The sequence below is a fragment of the Typopeltis vanoorti genome, chromosome 20 (genome assembly GCF_054136105.1).
Source record: "Typopeltis vanoorti isolate ZY-2024b chromosome 20, IOZ_Tvanoo_1.0, whole genome shotgun sequence".
Lineage (NCBI taxonomy): Eukaryota > Metazoa > Arthropoda > Arachnida > Uropygi > Thelyphonidae > Typopeltis > Typopeltis vanoorti.
This window is the reverse complement of record NC_143568.1, coordinates 110,496,603-110,510,072: the sequence shown is the minus strand read 5'-3', so window position 1 is coordinate 110,510,072 and position 13,470 is coordinate 110,496,603. Positions and strand designations below refer to the sequence as shown.

The 13,470-nt window shown below is 36.5% G+C and overlaps 1 protein-coding gene and 1 long non-coding RNA gene across 2 annotated transcripts in view; both read left to right on the top strand.

Moving 5' to 3' along the window:
* The first annotated feature begins 3,721 nt into the window (after nucleotides 1-3,721).
* LOC150095788 (uncharacterized) overlaps nucleotides 3,722-13,470 on the top strand; it is a 98,620-nt gene continuing 88,871 nt past the window's right edge. Inside the window, exon 1 of the long non-coding RNA XR_016550031.1 lies at nucleotides 3,722-3,913. This is a non-coding gene — a long non-coding RNA (uncharacterized LOC150095788). The remainder of the gene's footprint in view (nucleotides 3,914-13,470) is intronic.
* Nucleotides 3,904-6,029, top strand: LOC150095789 (TBC1 domain family member 20). The gene has a single exon (XM_090409815.1). It carries the CDS (start codon nucleotides 4,067-4,069, stop codon nucleotides 5,129-5,131), a length of 1,065 nt encoding a protein of 354 aa, XP_090265941.1. The 5' UTR covers nucleotides 3,904-4,066; the 3' UTR covers nucleotides 5,132-6,029.

Here is a 13,470-nt window from a genome sequence, read left to right as displayed (position 1 = left end):
TTTCCCACAGCTTGCTTCTCACCTAGGTACGCAGATGACCAAATCGATGCGCAGTAGTTCAGATGTAGTCTAATCAAAGCCTTGTACAGCGGAATGACCACGTCCTTATCTCTACTTGTCAGTGCTCTTCTTCTTAGTATACTGGCATTGCTTTGTGCTGTTTTTATTATTTTTGCAATATGTCTCTTGAACTTTATCTACCAGTATCCCAAGATCACACGCTTCCGCCACCTCATGTAATACAACGCCTTCAATATGATATGCAGCTCTACTTCTTTGAGATCCAAAGTGCAAAATCTTACATTTACAGGTGTTAAATTGACATCCCCAATTGTCTGCTCACATAGCCACTTTATCCAAATCACTCTGAAGCACCAGTACATCATCATTCCTAATAACTTTTCCCAGCTTATTATCATCCGCAAACAGCTGAAAATCAGCTTGCAGACCACTCGCAATATCATTAACAAACAAATTGAACAGCAGTGGCCCAGAATTGATATCGATTAGAAAGCCAGTCTGTCCAATCAACAACTGATTTTCCAATTCCATTTGCCTTAACACTTATACACCAGTTTATTATGTGGTAGCCTGTCAAATGCCTTTGTAAAATCCAGAAGCATCACTGTGTTATGAATCACCCCTACCCGTGTGTGTGTGTGTGTGTGTGTGTGTGTGTGTGTGTGTGTGTGTGTGTGTGTGTGTGTGTGTGTGTGTGTGTGTGTGTGTGTGTGTGTGTGTGTGTGTGTGTGTGTGTGTGTGTGTGTGTGAGCAAAAAGATATTGTGCTGTCTATAGGAATCTATAATTAAGGGTGTATAAGATGGTAGTCAATAAAGAGTGTTATCCTGTGTCAAAGATTTGGGGTATAACTGAGGTTATGAAGTTACAGAGAGAGTGAGTGAGATTATTGAAGTTGTAGGAACGAATGATCTAGGTAACAAAAGATTTTCTGTGAGACAGGATTTGAAAGACTTAATGATAGCAATGAATGCAAAGAGAGAGAGTGAAAAAATCACGAGAGTGCTACAAATATTCGCCAGTGGTGAACTAAACAGAAGTAGGATTATAGAAAATTGAATGGTGTCAAGACTGTCTAAAAGCTTTTGCAAAAAAATGAAACTGAATATTCATTTTATGAAGGTCTGGGATGCGTTTGTTAAAAGGGAGTATTTTAAGAGAGATGATTTGCATCTAAATAGTTTGGGCTCTTGGCATTTAGAACATTTATTGATAAAGGATAGATTAAATGGTCAAAAACGGGGAAATGGGATACCAAGGAGACTGGTGAGTCAGCTGTTAATAGCACTAAGGTCAATAATCGCTGTGAATTTGGGATTAATTGTTCGGAGAAAGTTAACAGTATACAGGGTGTGCTAATTCACACACAGGGAGATTATGGGCAGAAGGGAGGCAGTTTATGTACTAATGCTCGAAGTATTCGGAATGAGTGTGAAGAATTTTTGTCATTACTTAGTACAACTTGGTCAAAAAAATAGGAATTAATGAGACTTGGTTAACTAAGAATGGTATAGTTATAGGTATAGAATGTAAAGGATATAGTGTTTTCAGGGAGGACAGAGGGGCAGAATGCTGGGAGGTTTGCGCTATTTGATAGATGATAAGTTGAAGCCAAAAATGGATATAACTATGACAGGCACACAGAGTGTAGTTCATTTGAAGCTATTTGGTGTGAGATAGAGATCAACAAGATGAAATATGTAATCGGTTGCTGCTATAATCCAAGGGGTATAAGGAGACTGTACTGGTATTCATTGGCAAATTAGCATGATGAGTGAAGGTTGAATAATTATTATAGGAAATTTTAACTATGGGAACATAGATTTGGAGAAGAAGTGGTCATCACAAGGAAGGTAGAAAATGGAGTTTATACAGCTGTTAAGAGATAACTACATGAGACATCATGTAATGGAAGGAACAAGAGGTTTGAGAGTGTTCGATCTGGTCATAGCATCGGAGAACATATCAATAACCAATTTAGTAATACTGTCTCCACTTGTGGTCTTGCCCTGGGAGATTGTAAGCAGTGCTGAATGCTTCCTTAAGAAGAGATATACGTGGAATTACAAGGCTGGTGATTATGACGAGCTGAGAAGACCACTTTCAGCAGTGCTATGACATGAGAATTTGATAGGGAGGGATGATGGTGCGTGGGAGATTGTCAAAGAGTGCTTAAAGAAAACAGTATCACACTGTATTCCCAGAGTCAGGAAGAGAAATCAAGTAGTAGTAAGATGGATGAATAAATAGTGCTTATTATTAAGCAGTAGTTGTAGGTAAAGAAAAGGGTGTGGAGGAAGTATAAAGAAAAGGTGATCAGTATACACATGAGCAGTACAAAGTACAGACAAGAGAGTGACCTGTATGCTAAGAAAAGCCAAAGCTAATTATGACAGGAAGCTAGCTGATGAGATCAAAAGAAATCCTAAGGTGTTCTTTCGCTATGTGACAAGTAAAAGGAAGAATAACCACGGAAAGATTACTTTAAAAACTGTTGATAGTAAGGAAATTACAGAAGTAAATCAAATAGTTGGGTTGCTTAGTGATCATTTTGCAAAAGTGTACCATCCTGACGAGAGTCTAGAGATAGACGAAATAGAGGTGCTTAGTATATTACAGAACCATACTGCTAACATTTCCATAAAATTAGATGGCATGTCGGTCCATGTGTTATGAAAATATGCAAGAGAATTAGCAGCACCCCAGATCAAGCTGTTTAATTTAAGCCTCAGTTCTGGTAAATTACCAACAGAGTGGAAAGAGGGGAAAAAATCCACTGCATAAGGGAGGCTCCAAGACAGAAGTAGGGTACGCTATTGTACTCTGCTACACACATCTCACAGTCTTCCCTACTACTTAATTCTCCAATAAAATTAAGAAATAAGAAGAATAAAAAAAAGAGAACAAATTTGTTCTTAATTCTCACAATACACAACAACACTACTGTCATCTACCGCCCATCACCACCAACAACAGTATTTTTTGTCTGTAAAGGCGTGTGTTCTCATGTCGGATTTGCTTGTACGCGAGATGAAAAACCCGAGTTTCGTGAGGAAAAAAAAAATACTTTGCTATCACCATAGGAGATCGGCTAACTCACCTTCATTTGAAAAAGTCCATAGATATGCAAATTTTCGTGAGTGAATTTTGTTACAATAAATAAATAAAGACAGAAAGAACCTTTCATCATGGTTATTATTATTATTATTATTATTATTATTATTATTATTATTATTATTATTATTATTCCTGATACCTCCAAGGAGTCCGAAGACTCATCGCGGGAGGACATCTTCAACTGTCTCTACACCTTGCCTATACTACGAATCTACGCCATCTACTGCCCACCTCCAACACCACCACAACTAGTAATTTTTGTCTGTAAATTGCGTTGTTTCTTTTGTTATGTTGTTTCTTTTGTTATTTTCTTTGTTTTCTCTGTTGTTCAGTGATTAAAAATATCTACTGTTGTTGCTTTGTCAGGCATAACGTTACTGAAGATGCCTGTTTATTCATGTTTTATGTTATTAAATATTAGGTTATTAAAATTAATTCATTATATTTTGATGCGCATGTATATTTTAATAATAAAATGGTGTCTCACAAAATGTTTACAGAGAAATAGTTCTGATTTTCTAAAATGCTAAATGGCGCTGGAGTAGTATTGATCAAAAATAAAACGAGATCAGAGCAGTGTAGTGTGGAGCAATTGGAAGTGCGTTAGCCGAACTTTGGTGTTTCGGATATATATGTGAAATGTAATTTAAAGTTTCTTATTGGTTAAGCGATAGTGTTTCATAATTGTGTAAACAGTTTGTGGTTGCAGAAATGATAACGATATTTGGAACACGTGATACCGTAACGTTTTATGGATTTCACTGCATCTGCAAAATGTGAGTAACTGTGGGAATTCCTATTGGATATTGACAAGTATATTTTAAAAACATATTCACATACTAAGAATTCACAAATAAAGCAAGTCTCGAATTCATGCGATATAGAAAAAAATTCATTCCGCTGTTTCGTAAAGCAAAATAAAAGTCAACATGAATTGTGTGGATGTTGAATCGGAAAGAGAGGAACGCATGTTAAAGCAACAGAAAATTAAGATGATACATGAAGCTTTAAAACTCGATGATTATGAGTTGCTTAGAGAAGCAGTTTGGGAAAAATGGGGCTTAGTGAATGATGTCACTAGAAAGAAAGTTTGGCCAAAATTGGTTGGTATTAGCATATTCGAAACATCTCCAAGGCCCACTATGAAGGAAGTTGAGAGTCACCCTTACTACACCCAAGTAGTATTAGATGTTAATAGATCGCTTAAAAGATTTCCTCCTAGCATCGAAGAAAAGCAGCGTCTTGCAATGCAAGATCAATTAATATTGCTTATAATGCGAGTTTTAATGAAACACTCCACGCTTCATTACTATCAAGGATATCATGATATATGTGTGACATTCCTACTTGTACTAGGAGAAGAAATTGCGTTTACAGTAGTTGATAAACTTTCAACAACACATCTTAAAGACTTTATGCATGAAACTATGGTACCCTCAACAGAGATATTAAGTTACTTATACCCCCTAATACGCAGGGAAAACCCAAGACTGTATCATTTTTTAATGAATTCAGAAGTTGGTGTAATGTTTTGCCTTAGTTGGCTAATCACATGGTTTGGCCATGTGTTAAATAAATACAGCGATGTGGTTCGACTGTTTGATTTTTTCCTAATTAGTCATTCATGGATGCCTATGTATACAGCAGCAGCATTAGTTTTGTATCGTGAACAGGATATTTTTCAAGAAGAATGTGATATGGCAAGTATACACTATCTGTTGTCCAATATGCCTGATGATTTGCCTCTTGAGACATTGGTGACAAACAGTCGGCATTTGTTTGAATCCTGTCCTCCAGCCCAACTGCAGAAAGAAATACCATATCAAGTTAGAATTGGAAGGCCAAGAACAGTTCGCAGGCGGTGTAGTGAAATCATGTCAGTAATGGTTGGATTAGTTATGACGTTAGTGCCAAAATCAAAATGGTCATTATCGGCAGCTCTGGCAACAGCAGTATTACTTTATGCTATTATATACCACAATTATCGGCAGTAATTGCTAGTTTCAAAAGCAAACTTTTGATCTATATGTGTATATTGGGGCGGGAAGAAATGTATTACAGAACTTATACCTAGTACCTACTTTTCTCCTTTTTTGTTTTGATGAGTTGAAGCATTTTTAAATTATACCATTTAGTCATATATATATATATATATATATATATATATATATATATATACCAGTTGCTTCTTTAACATACACAAAATGTTTTAACAGTATTAATATATTATTTTAGTATGTTACACAATATTATCTTAACATTTTTTGCACACAAGTAGGGTAATTCACTTGATATAAATTGGCATTTAATTTTTTTTTTCTTCTAGCAGAGACCTTTATATTTAAATCACAGAAGTGAGTGTTTAGGTAATTTGTAATCAAGTTCATGTGCAATGACAACAATTTCATAGAATGATAGCAGAGATACCATTAATAAAATTATTTATAATATTAAATGGCTCCATTATAACTGCATAATATTTATGATAGTACATGCACTATATTTTGTAGAAAGAAATTGCATGTTCAGTTGTTATACTGAGGTTATCAATTTCCTATTATCCATTATAATAAGAAACATTAATTGTAACTTTTTTTAATATGAAGAGATAGTGATATTAATATTTTGCATTGTAAAATAAAGCACAACTCTGAAATGAACATTAATATATTTAACATTTTATATGTTTAGCTTATTTAATTGTTAACTGATTCTGAAATAACTGTTTTCTGTTAAAACTGGATGCTAGTAGCGATGGTTTATTATATTTATAAGTTGATTGTGGTTATTTTGGTTACCAAACAGGTGTATGACCACATACACTCAGACTTGGATGCATGTTTTGTTGACTTTTATTATAAAAGAAATACTGATGTAAAGTTAATTTTTGGTTTCTTCAAAACTAAAATGCTTAATTAAAAATTTTTTATAATAATTTATATATATATATATATATATATATATATATATATATATAATTTGCATTCATATAAATCAGTTGTTAATTGATAGGAACTGGTTTTTTTATTAAGATTAACTTTATTTACTGTTTGATAAAAGACTGGACTGCCAATAATTTTTGGACCCATTCAGCCAATAAATTTTGAATCCACATTTTTCTGTCAGGTAATTTAGTAGTTATGCAAAATTCATTGTGTCATTTACATACAAAAACATAAGCAACAGGCACAAGACAGAAGGATAAGCATTTTCACATTATCATAGAAGGTGGTACAGTTTTGAAAGTGGAAGAGGCACTGTAGTTCTCGTGTCTGCAACTGTTGTACACCAACACTTCATAGAACTGAGCTTGGCAACGTACCAAGAATAGTCAATTGATGTTGAAGGGGATAAAGAAATAAAGGATGTACGAATTGGTCACTAACATGCGAATCACATGCTTTATACATAAATTTTCCAACTGTTGTACAAGCAAAATAGTTACCACTTTAAGAACTAGAATTTTCATAAAAGAAAAGCTAATTTTCTGACATAATAATAAACACTCATTCCATGAAACGCATTGATTACCCTAATATCGGAATGGATTCTCCTTCTTCTAACAAGTGTTGAAGGGTCTTGCATCTGTGGGTGTATGGTACGTAATTTTTTATGGTCCATGCACACTGCAGTTTTTCTTCTCCATAAGGAGGATTGTATCATCTCCAGTCAGCCTAAGGGTATCATTTGGGTTCCAGTCTGCATTGAATTGGTTTAGAATTCCTTGTTCTCAGTGGTGATGATATTCCAGTAGCAAGCAGCTGTTTAGCTTCCTGCATAGACTGCACATGAGATGTTGCTCAGATTCAGCAGCTGAGAGATTCTGGCTTTCCTTTTTGTTCCTTAGATAAAAACTGTATATGATAGCTTTTGCTGCAATGAAAAGAAAGTTGCATATTATGTATCTTCTCTGTTCTGTGTGGAGTAGGTATCAATAGTTTTCATGGCTGTGTGGGTGGTTACAGGCAGTGGTGAGCTATGGAAATTTTAACAAAGGGCTCACATTGTCGAGCAAAAAAAAGTATATTTCACACAGAAACGTTTATTAATACAGCTTGTGTACAAATGCCAATCAAAAAGTATGAAGGGACAACCTGTAAAGGCTATCATTTTTAAACCAATATTTTATGATCTAAACATGAAATATTTGCACACAATCATCTGTATTAAATTATCTTACATAAGAAAAACATTTTTTACTATCAAAATGTAATAAGAATAAAATCTTTTGTAATCGCACATATTTTTTTATAAACAAAATAAATTTCTTTTGTTTGCGATAGAAGTTTTTATGACAAACTATAAATAATAAATAAATACTATCTAAACACAATAATATTGAAGTACGGTATATTTCTCTTTGTTTTTATACTTCAAGTGATAATCAATGGTACCAATCAAGGGGCATCATGCGATTATCAAAAATGAATTCTTTTTTGTAAAATGGTAGTAACAGTAACTATAATATTTATTTAATAAAATCACTTTGTCAGGTTACCGTATGAGTTTGTCGCTTAATATATTTCAAAAAATTGTGTTTTGGGAGGGGTTTTTTTTTTTTTTTTTTTTTTTTTGAAAAAATAAAAAAGTAAACAAGAAGAACATGGGGCTCACAAATTTGAAAAAAAATTTAACAAAGGGCTTGGGCGAGCCCCTTATAGCTCACCACTGGTTACAGGTGCTAGAGGCAGTTCATATTATTCACATGATGATCCCTTTATTGACAGGACTGGTTGGATAGGTATGTTCCAAGGTACCTGGGATGTTACAGAACAAACAGAGATCCAGTGCCCTAACTTGGAATTTGTGGAGTTTATTTGGGATCTGTAAGATGTGCCATAACATCCACTGTATGTCTGCTTTGTTCAATTTGTCCTGTAGGGAATATCCCATTGAAAACAGAGTGGCATCTTATTTATAGATAAGGAACGATATGGGCTCCATCATCCTGCTGATACTCATGTTTTTTTTTTAATATTCACACTTACCTAATTTACCTATCTTTACTTTGAGTAGGAAAATGTATAATAGTTTTCACTTTGACCTACAGAAGACGCCCACCTTGTCCTGAGAAATTTTTTTTTAACAGAGCAGTTTTGTTCAGTCAATTGCTGTTCATTGCTTATTGGCCTTTCAAGCGTCTTTTGTTAATATCAGAAGGAATCACTTTGAATACCCAAAAACAAAGTGCCAGATAAAGATGCACCTCCATACCTCTGTAAAAGATGGAAATATAGTTTTATTATTATTATTATTAAGTAGTATGCTTTTCTGTAGTACTATATTTAATTTGGTACATAACAGGATTTGACAATTTATAGCTCATACTTTTGCCACCCTAAATTGAATAACAGTTCATGACAAAGTTGAAATGGCGTATTTGGTAAAATTATAAACGGATAAAATCATGCCCTCCTTCATTAGGTGACATTCAAGTGGATCTCAATTTTTAAATTGAGATCCACTTCAAAATCCAAAGGTCTAAAAGATTTCTATAATTTTCACTGTTTTTTTTTTTTATTTATTAATTTATTGTTTTTTTTTTTACTTCTTGATATCCCAAGAAGTTGGATACATAAAGCACATTTCATAAATTGTATATATTTCAAGGAAATCCAATGAATATGCTTATTATATAGTACCTTTTTATAATGAAAATATCATAAATTAAAGATGCCAAGAAATTATATTCTTGGTTTTTTCCTTTATTGTGTAAGCAAATAAAAAATTTGCAAATGAAGTAACTTCATGACTGGACCACTTGCATGTAGAGGCTAATGACTTCACATCATTTGTCTTAGTATCTCGTAATGCAAGGTGCATGTCCTTACAGACAGTATAACACTGTGCATTATGGGAAAGGCCACTATCCAGATCAATTTCAATTTTTATTGATGTACCATCAGTGAGATCTAGATCCAGAAGTGATTCGTAAACACAGAACGTTACTGGCTTGATGGGTGAAGCATATATGCTTTTCATATTCCCCTTTGTCTGAGAGGGAAGTTCTTTGAGTGGAGAGTTATTGAGCAATAAGCTCACCCTGGATGATCAGTGAGATTAGCTGAGCATAGAATTGACTTGGGTCTTTTGTATTTGCAGAATTCTGCTTCATTGTAATCTGAAGCTTGCCTGATCAGCAGGCTTGGATGATTGCTTGTCTTGGCGAAGAACTTTTCTGCTAGATCATGAAGGAAGGATGTGATATAGGGAATGTTGACTTCTCTGTGAATCTGAGTGTTTCTAATGAACCATGAGGCATCCAGAATCATTCTCAGGCATTTATTCTGTATCCTCTGCAGTTTTTGAATATTTGTATGCGAGGTGTGGCTCCATGCAGGAGATGCATAAGTGATGACCGGGCATATTACCATCTTGTATATGAGTAGTTTGTTCAGAGTATCCAGTTTGCTTCTTCTGTTGATCATGAGGTAGAGTTGTGTGATTACTTTCGATTTTTTTGAACTCATGTGTTTTATGTGACTGGTGAACTGAAGTTTTTTGTCAAGCATCACACAGAGATATTTGACTTCGCTCTGCCATGGAATCTTGACTCCTAGCAGATGTATGTCTTCATTGGTCTGAAACTTCTTCCTAGTGAACAGTATGGCTGAACTCTTCTGTGAGTTTGCTTGGATCCTCCAGTCCATCAGCCATTTCTCCAATGTATGAATACTGCTTTGAAGTCTTCTGATAGCTCGTTTGGGGCTGAGAGATCTTGCTAATAATGCAGTATCATCTGCATACAACGCAGTGATTGTTGAATTAGGGTTTTTGGGGATATCAGCCATCTAGATAGAAAACAGCAGGGGGGACCAGAAGTGAGCCCTGTGGCACTCCTGCCAAGATCCTGCATCTGGTTGATAGAGTTTCATTTATTTTGACTTGTATGAATCTATCTTTCAGATATGTTAGTTATTTTTACAAGGTTAAATGGCACATTGAATTTGATGAGTTTGTAGAGAGACCCTGATGCCACACCTTGTCAAAAGCCTTCGCAGCATCTATAAAGACTGCAGTTGTGTGGAGGTTCCAGCTGAAACCTTTTGTAATGTGTTCCACCAGTCGGTGTATTTGTTATGAAACCGAACTGCTCGTCTGGAATAATTCCTAGCTTATCTGTTGCTGTTTGAAGCCTTGTGAGGATGACTTTTTCTGCCACCTTTCCAAGGCTGGATAGAACACTGATAGGTCTGTAGCTTTCAGGGAGTTTAGAGTCCTTTCCAGTCTTTTTTATTGGCATGATGTCTGCCGTTTTCCCAACCTCTAGGAAAATGCTTAAGTCTGAGAATGGCATTGATTATGTTGACTAGCTGGACAATGGTTCTTCTGGGGAGTAGTTTGATTATTCTGTTTGTGATGCCATCTGGGCCTTGTTATTGTTCAGATGGGTTATGATGTTTATAATTTCTGCTGGAGAGGTGGGTGTGATGGGTTCTGAGTTATCCTTTTGTTTTAACACCTGCTTGACTTGGCAGTGATTCATGTAGAGAAGATTGATATTCAGGTTTTCGTAAGAGGGATTACATTGAGTTTCCAGGCTGTCTGCTAGAGCTTCTGCTTTTTCAATTGGAGGTATACTCCCTTATTAGTCTGAATTGGAGGTATATTTTGCCTTTTGGTGGATAGAGCTATGAAGAATTTCCAGATGGATTTGTCCTATGTGTTTAAGCTCGTCAGCTTAGTTTCCCAATCCTGGTTACGATGTTTTCACAGGGCTTCATGAACTTGTTTGTTTAAATTATTTAGAGTTGTTTTATCTTGAGGAGCTCTCATATTATGGTACCTCTTTCTCGCTTTGTTTTTTAACCTGATTAGGTCCATGATTTCTTCAGGGATCCGACTGCTAAGGTGAAAGACCGTGCTTTGCATGACTGATGATATTGCATTTTTGATTTGACTGGTTAGATTGTTTACAGCAAGGTCTATCTCCTCTTTATTACGAATAATAGGGACTAGGCCAATGTGCTCTGGGAGAATTCTCGAGAGCTTGTCCCAAGATATGAAAGAGTGTGGAGGAGAGAATTGCTCTTGTGAACAGAGTTTAAGCATAATGGGGTCGTGGTCGAAAGAGAGTTCATTTAATGTTTCCAATTAATACTCGTATCCAATGGTTCCGAGGATGACAATGTCAAGTACATCTGAGCTTCCAGTTGGGCTGTGATGGGTGGGATCTGTGGGTCCAGCTATGACAATAGAATTTTGTGTTGAGTAATGGTTTAGGGTACGACCTTTATCATTGATTGTGGAACTATACCAAGCTGTATGCTTGACGTTAAAGTCACCAGCCATGATGATGGAGTCTGTGGCGCCGAGAATGGAATCCAAGTCAGATACCAGTAAAGGGATGCTGGGTGGATTGTATACATCATAGATTTTGATACTGCCAGCATTGTTAGTATGAACTTCAATGTCTGTTATCTCTAGATTCTTGGTTTGTGGATTGGTCAGGACAGTGTGGCTTAGGTAGTTTTTAATGTAAACTGCTGTACCTCCTCCACTGGTGGTGAGTGTCTGTTTTGTACATTATGTAGCTCCGTAATTTAGGGTTGTTAGCTGGCCTGAGATGTGTTGCATTTACTAATACAATATCATGATTGTGTCTCTGAGTGAGCTGCAATTCCAGAATTTTGTTGCTCAGTCCATTGGCATTCCATGCAGTGATCATGAGGGAGTTAGGCTGGTATTTTCTTTTATTCATTATTAAGGGCTGTCAAAATTGAGTGGGTACCTAGTAGGAATCTTTTTGTGGAGGATGGTGAAGGATTTGTCATACTGAATTCTTGTAACATGGTAGCTAATGAGGCTGTTAATACTGAAGTTAGATTAGAGCTTGTTTGATCATGGGATGGAATAGCCTTAGTTCGTGCGGCTGTGGCATAAGTTTTGGTCATTGCTGCAGCTTGTTTGCTTTCCCGAGTTGTCGAATTGGAGATTGTTTGGACCGGGGTGCAATCTGCATGGCTGCCTTGAGCATTGCTGTAGAGTTATTTGGGTGTGCAATGCATCCCTTGTTGTTTGCAGGGTGAGGTCCTCCACAGTTGGCACATTTAGCTGGCTTCTTGGATCTTGGCTTGGTGCAAATGATGGTCTGGTGGCCCTCGCCGCATTTTAAACACCTGAAGTTGGCCTTGCAAAGTTTTTGGGCATGGCCAAACCTTTGGCACTGCCCAGCTGATGACTTTTTCCTTAGCTCAGTGGAGATTCTGAGGCCACAGATAGTGGCCTCAGAATATATATATTTTTTCATAATATATTTATATATATTATGTTCATATATATTTTTCTGTGTCTTGTCAATCTCTATCAGCACTAGTGGCATTGGCTACTTATCTGACCTGAGCATCCTGCTCACTTTGACTGGGGTCAGGCCCTGACTCAAAAGGTCAGCAGTGATTTCTTCAGAGGTGACACCTTCGGTTACCCCACGAAATACCACCTTGAGATTCTTTTCACTGGGTAAAGCAAATGTGTGATAAGGAAGACTTTTAGAATTAAGGGAATAAAAAAAAAGGAAGACTTTTGTTATCCATTAGCTTTCTCATTTGTCTACAGTCAGTAACTGAGGCTGGCTGGATTTTGACTCCATCTTGGTTTTTAGCCCAGGCATATGAGATTTTTTGTTCCCTAAGGGCTGATGAGACAGAAGTCCATTTGTTCTTGTCCCTTAATATAACAGGTGGAACCTTTTCTGTATTCCTCGGAACATCTGGTGTTGGTGAGTCTTCATCCATCTGGTCCTCTGCAGTTCTGTGTCTCGTCTTTTATTAGAGTGCTCCCCCTGTGAGTTGTTTTGACTGGGGGATTTTGGTGACAGAACAGTAACGAATTCTCCTTGTGATATCTCCTCCTCTCCATCCTGGTCATTAGTTTGAATGTACTACTTTATAAAACCCAGCCAATCAGATTCAAGCTTGTCCATTATGAGCTTTAGTACATCTAGGGATTGCTGCTTATCAAGGATCTGGATCTGCTCCTTTTGTTCTCCATATCAGGGTGGGGTCTCCTGGTGGAAGACTTCAGAGTGAAGTATGCCTGTTGGCTTACTAATATAATCCCGCAGGGTTAGGGGCCTGCCAACAAAAAAAAAAAAAAATCCTGTAGACCACAGTGGTCTACCATCAAAATTTTAAACTTTTAGCGTCTTTCTAAATAAGGAAAGGAGTGTCAAGAACTCACTTGGCCAAAGATTGAAATCCTACCTCCCTAATATACCATAAATCCACCACTGGTCCTCATAGTGGGTGGGGCCTGCTGGCCATTGAACCTCTTGCATGTTTCATGCAGAGGAGGAGACAGTAGGAATCAAACTGTGCCAGTGCAGTGTGAAATT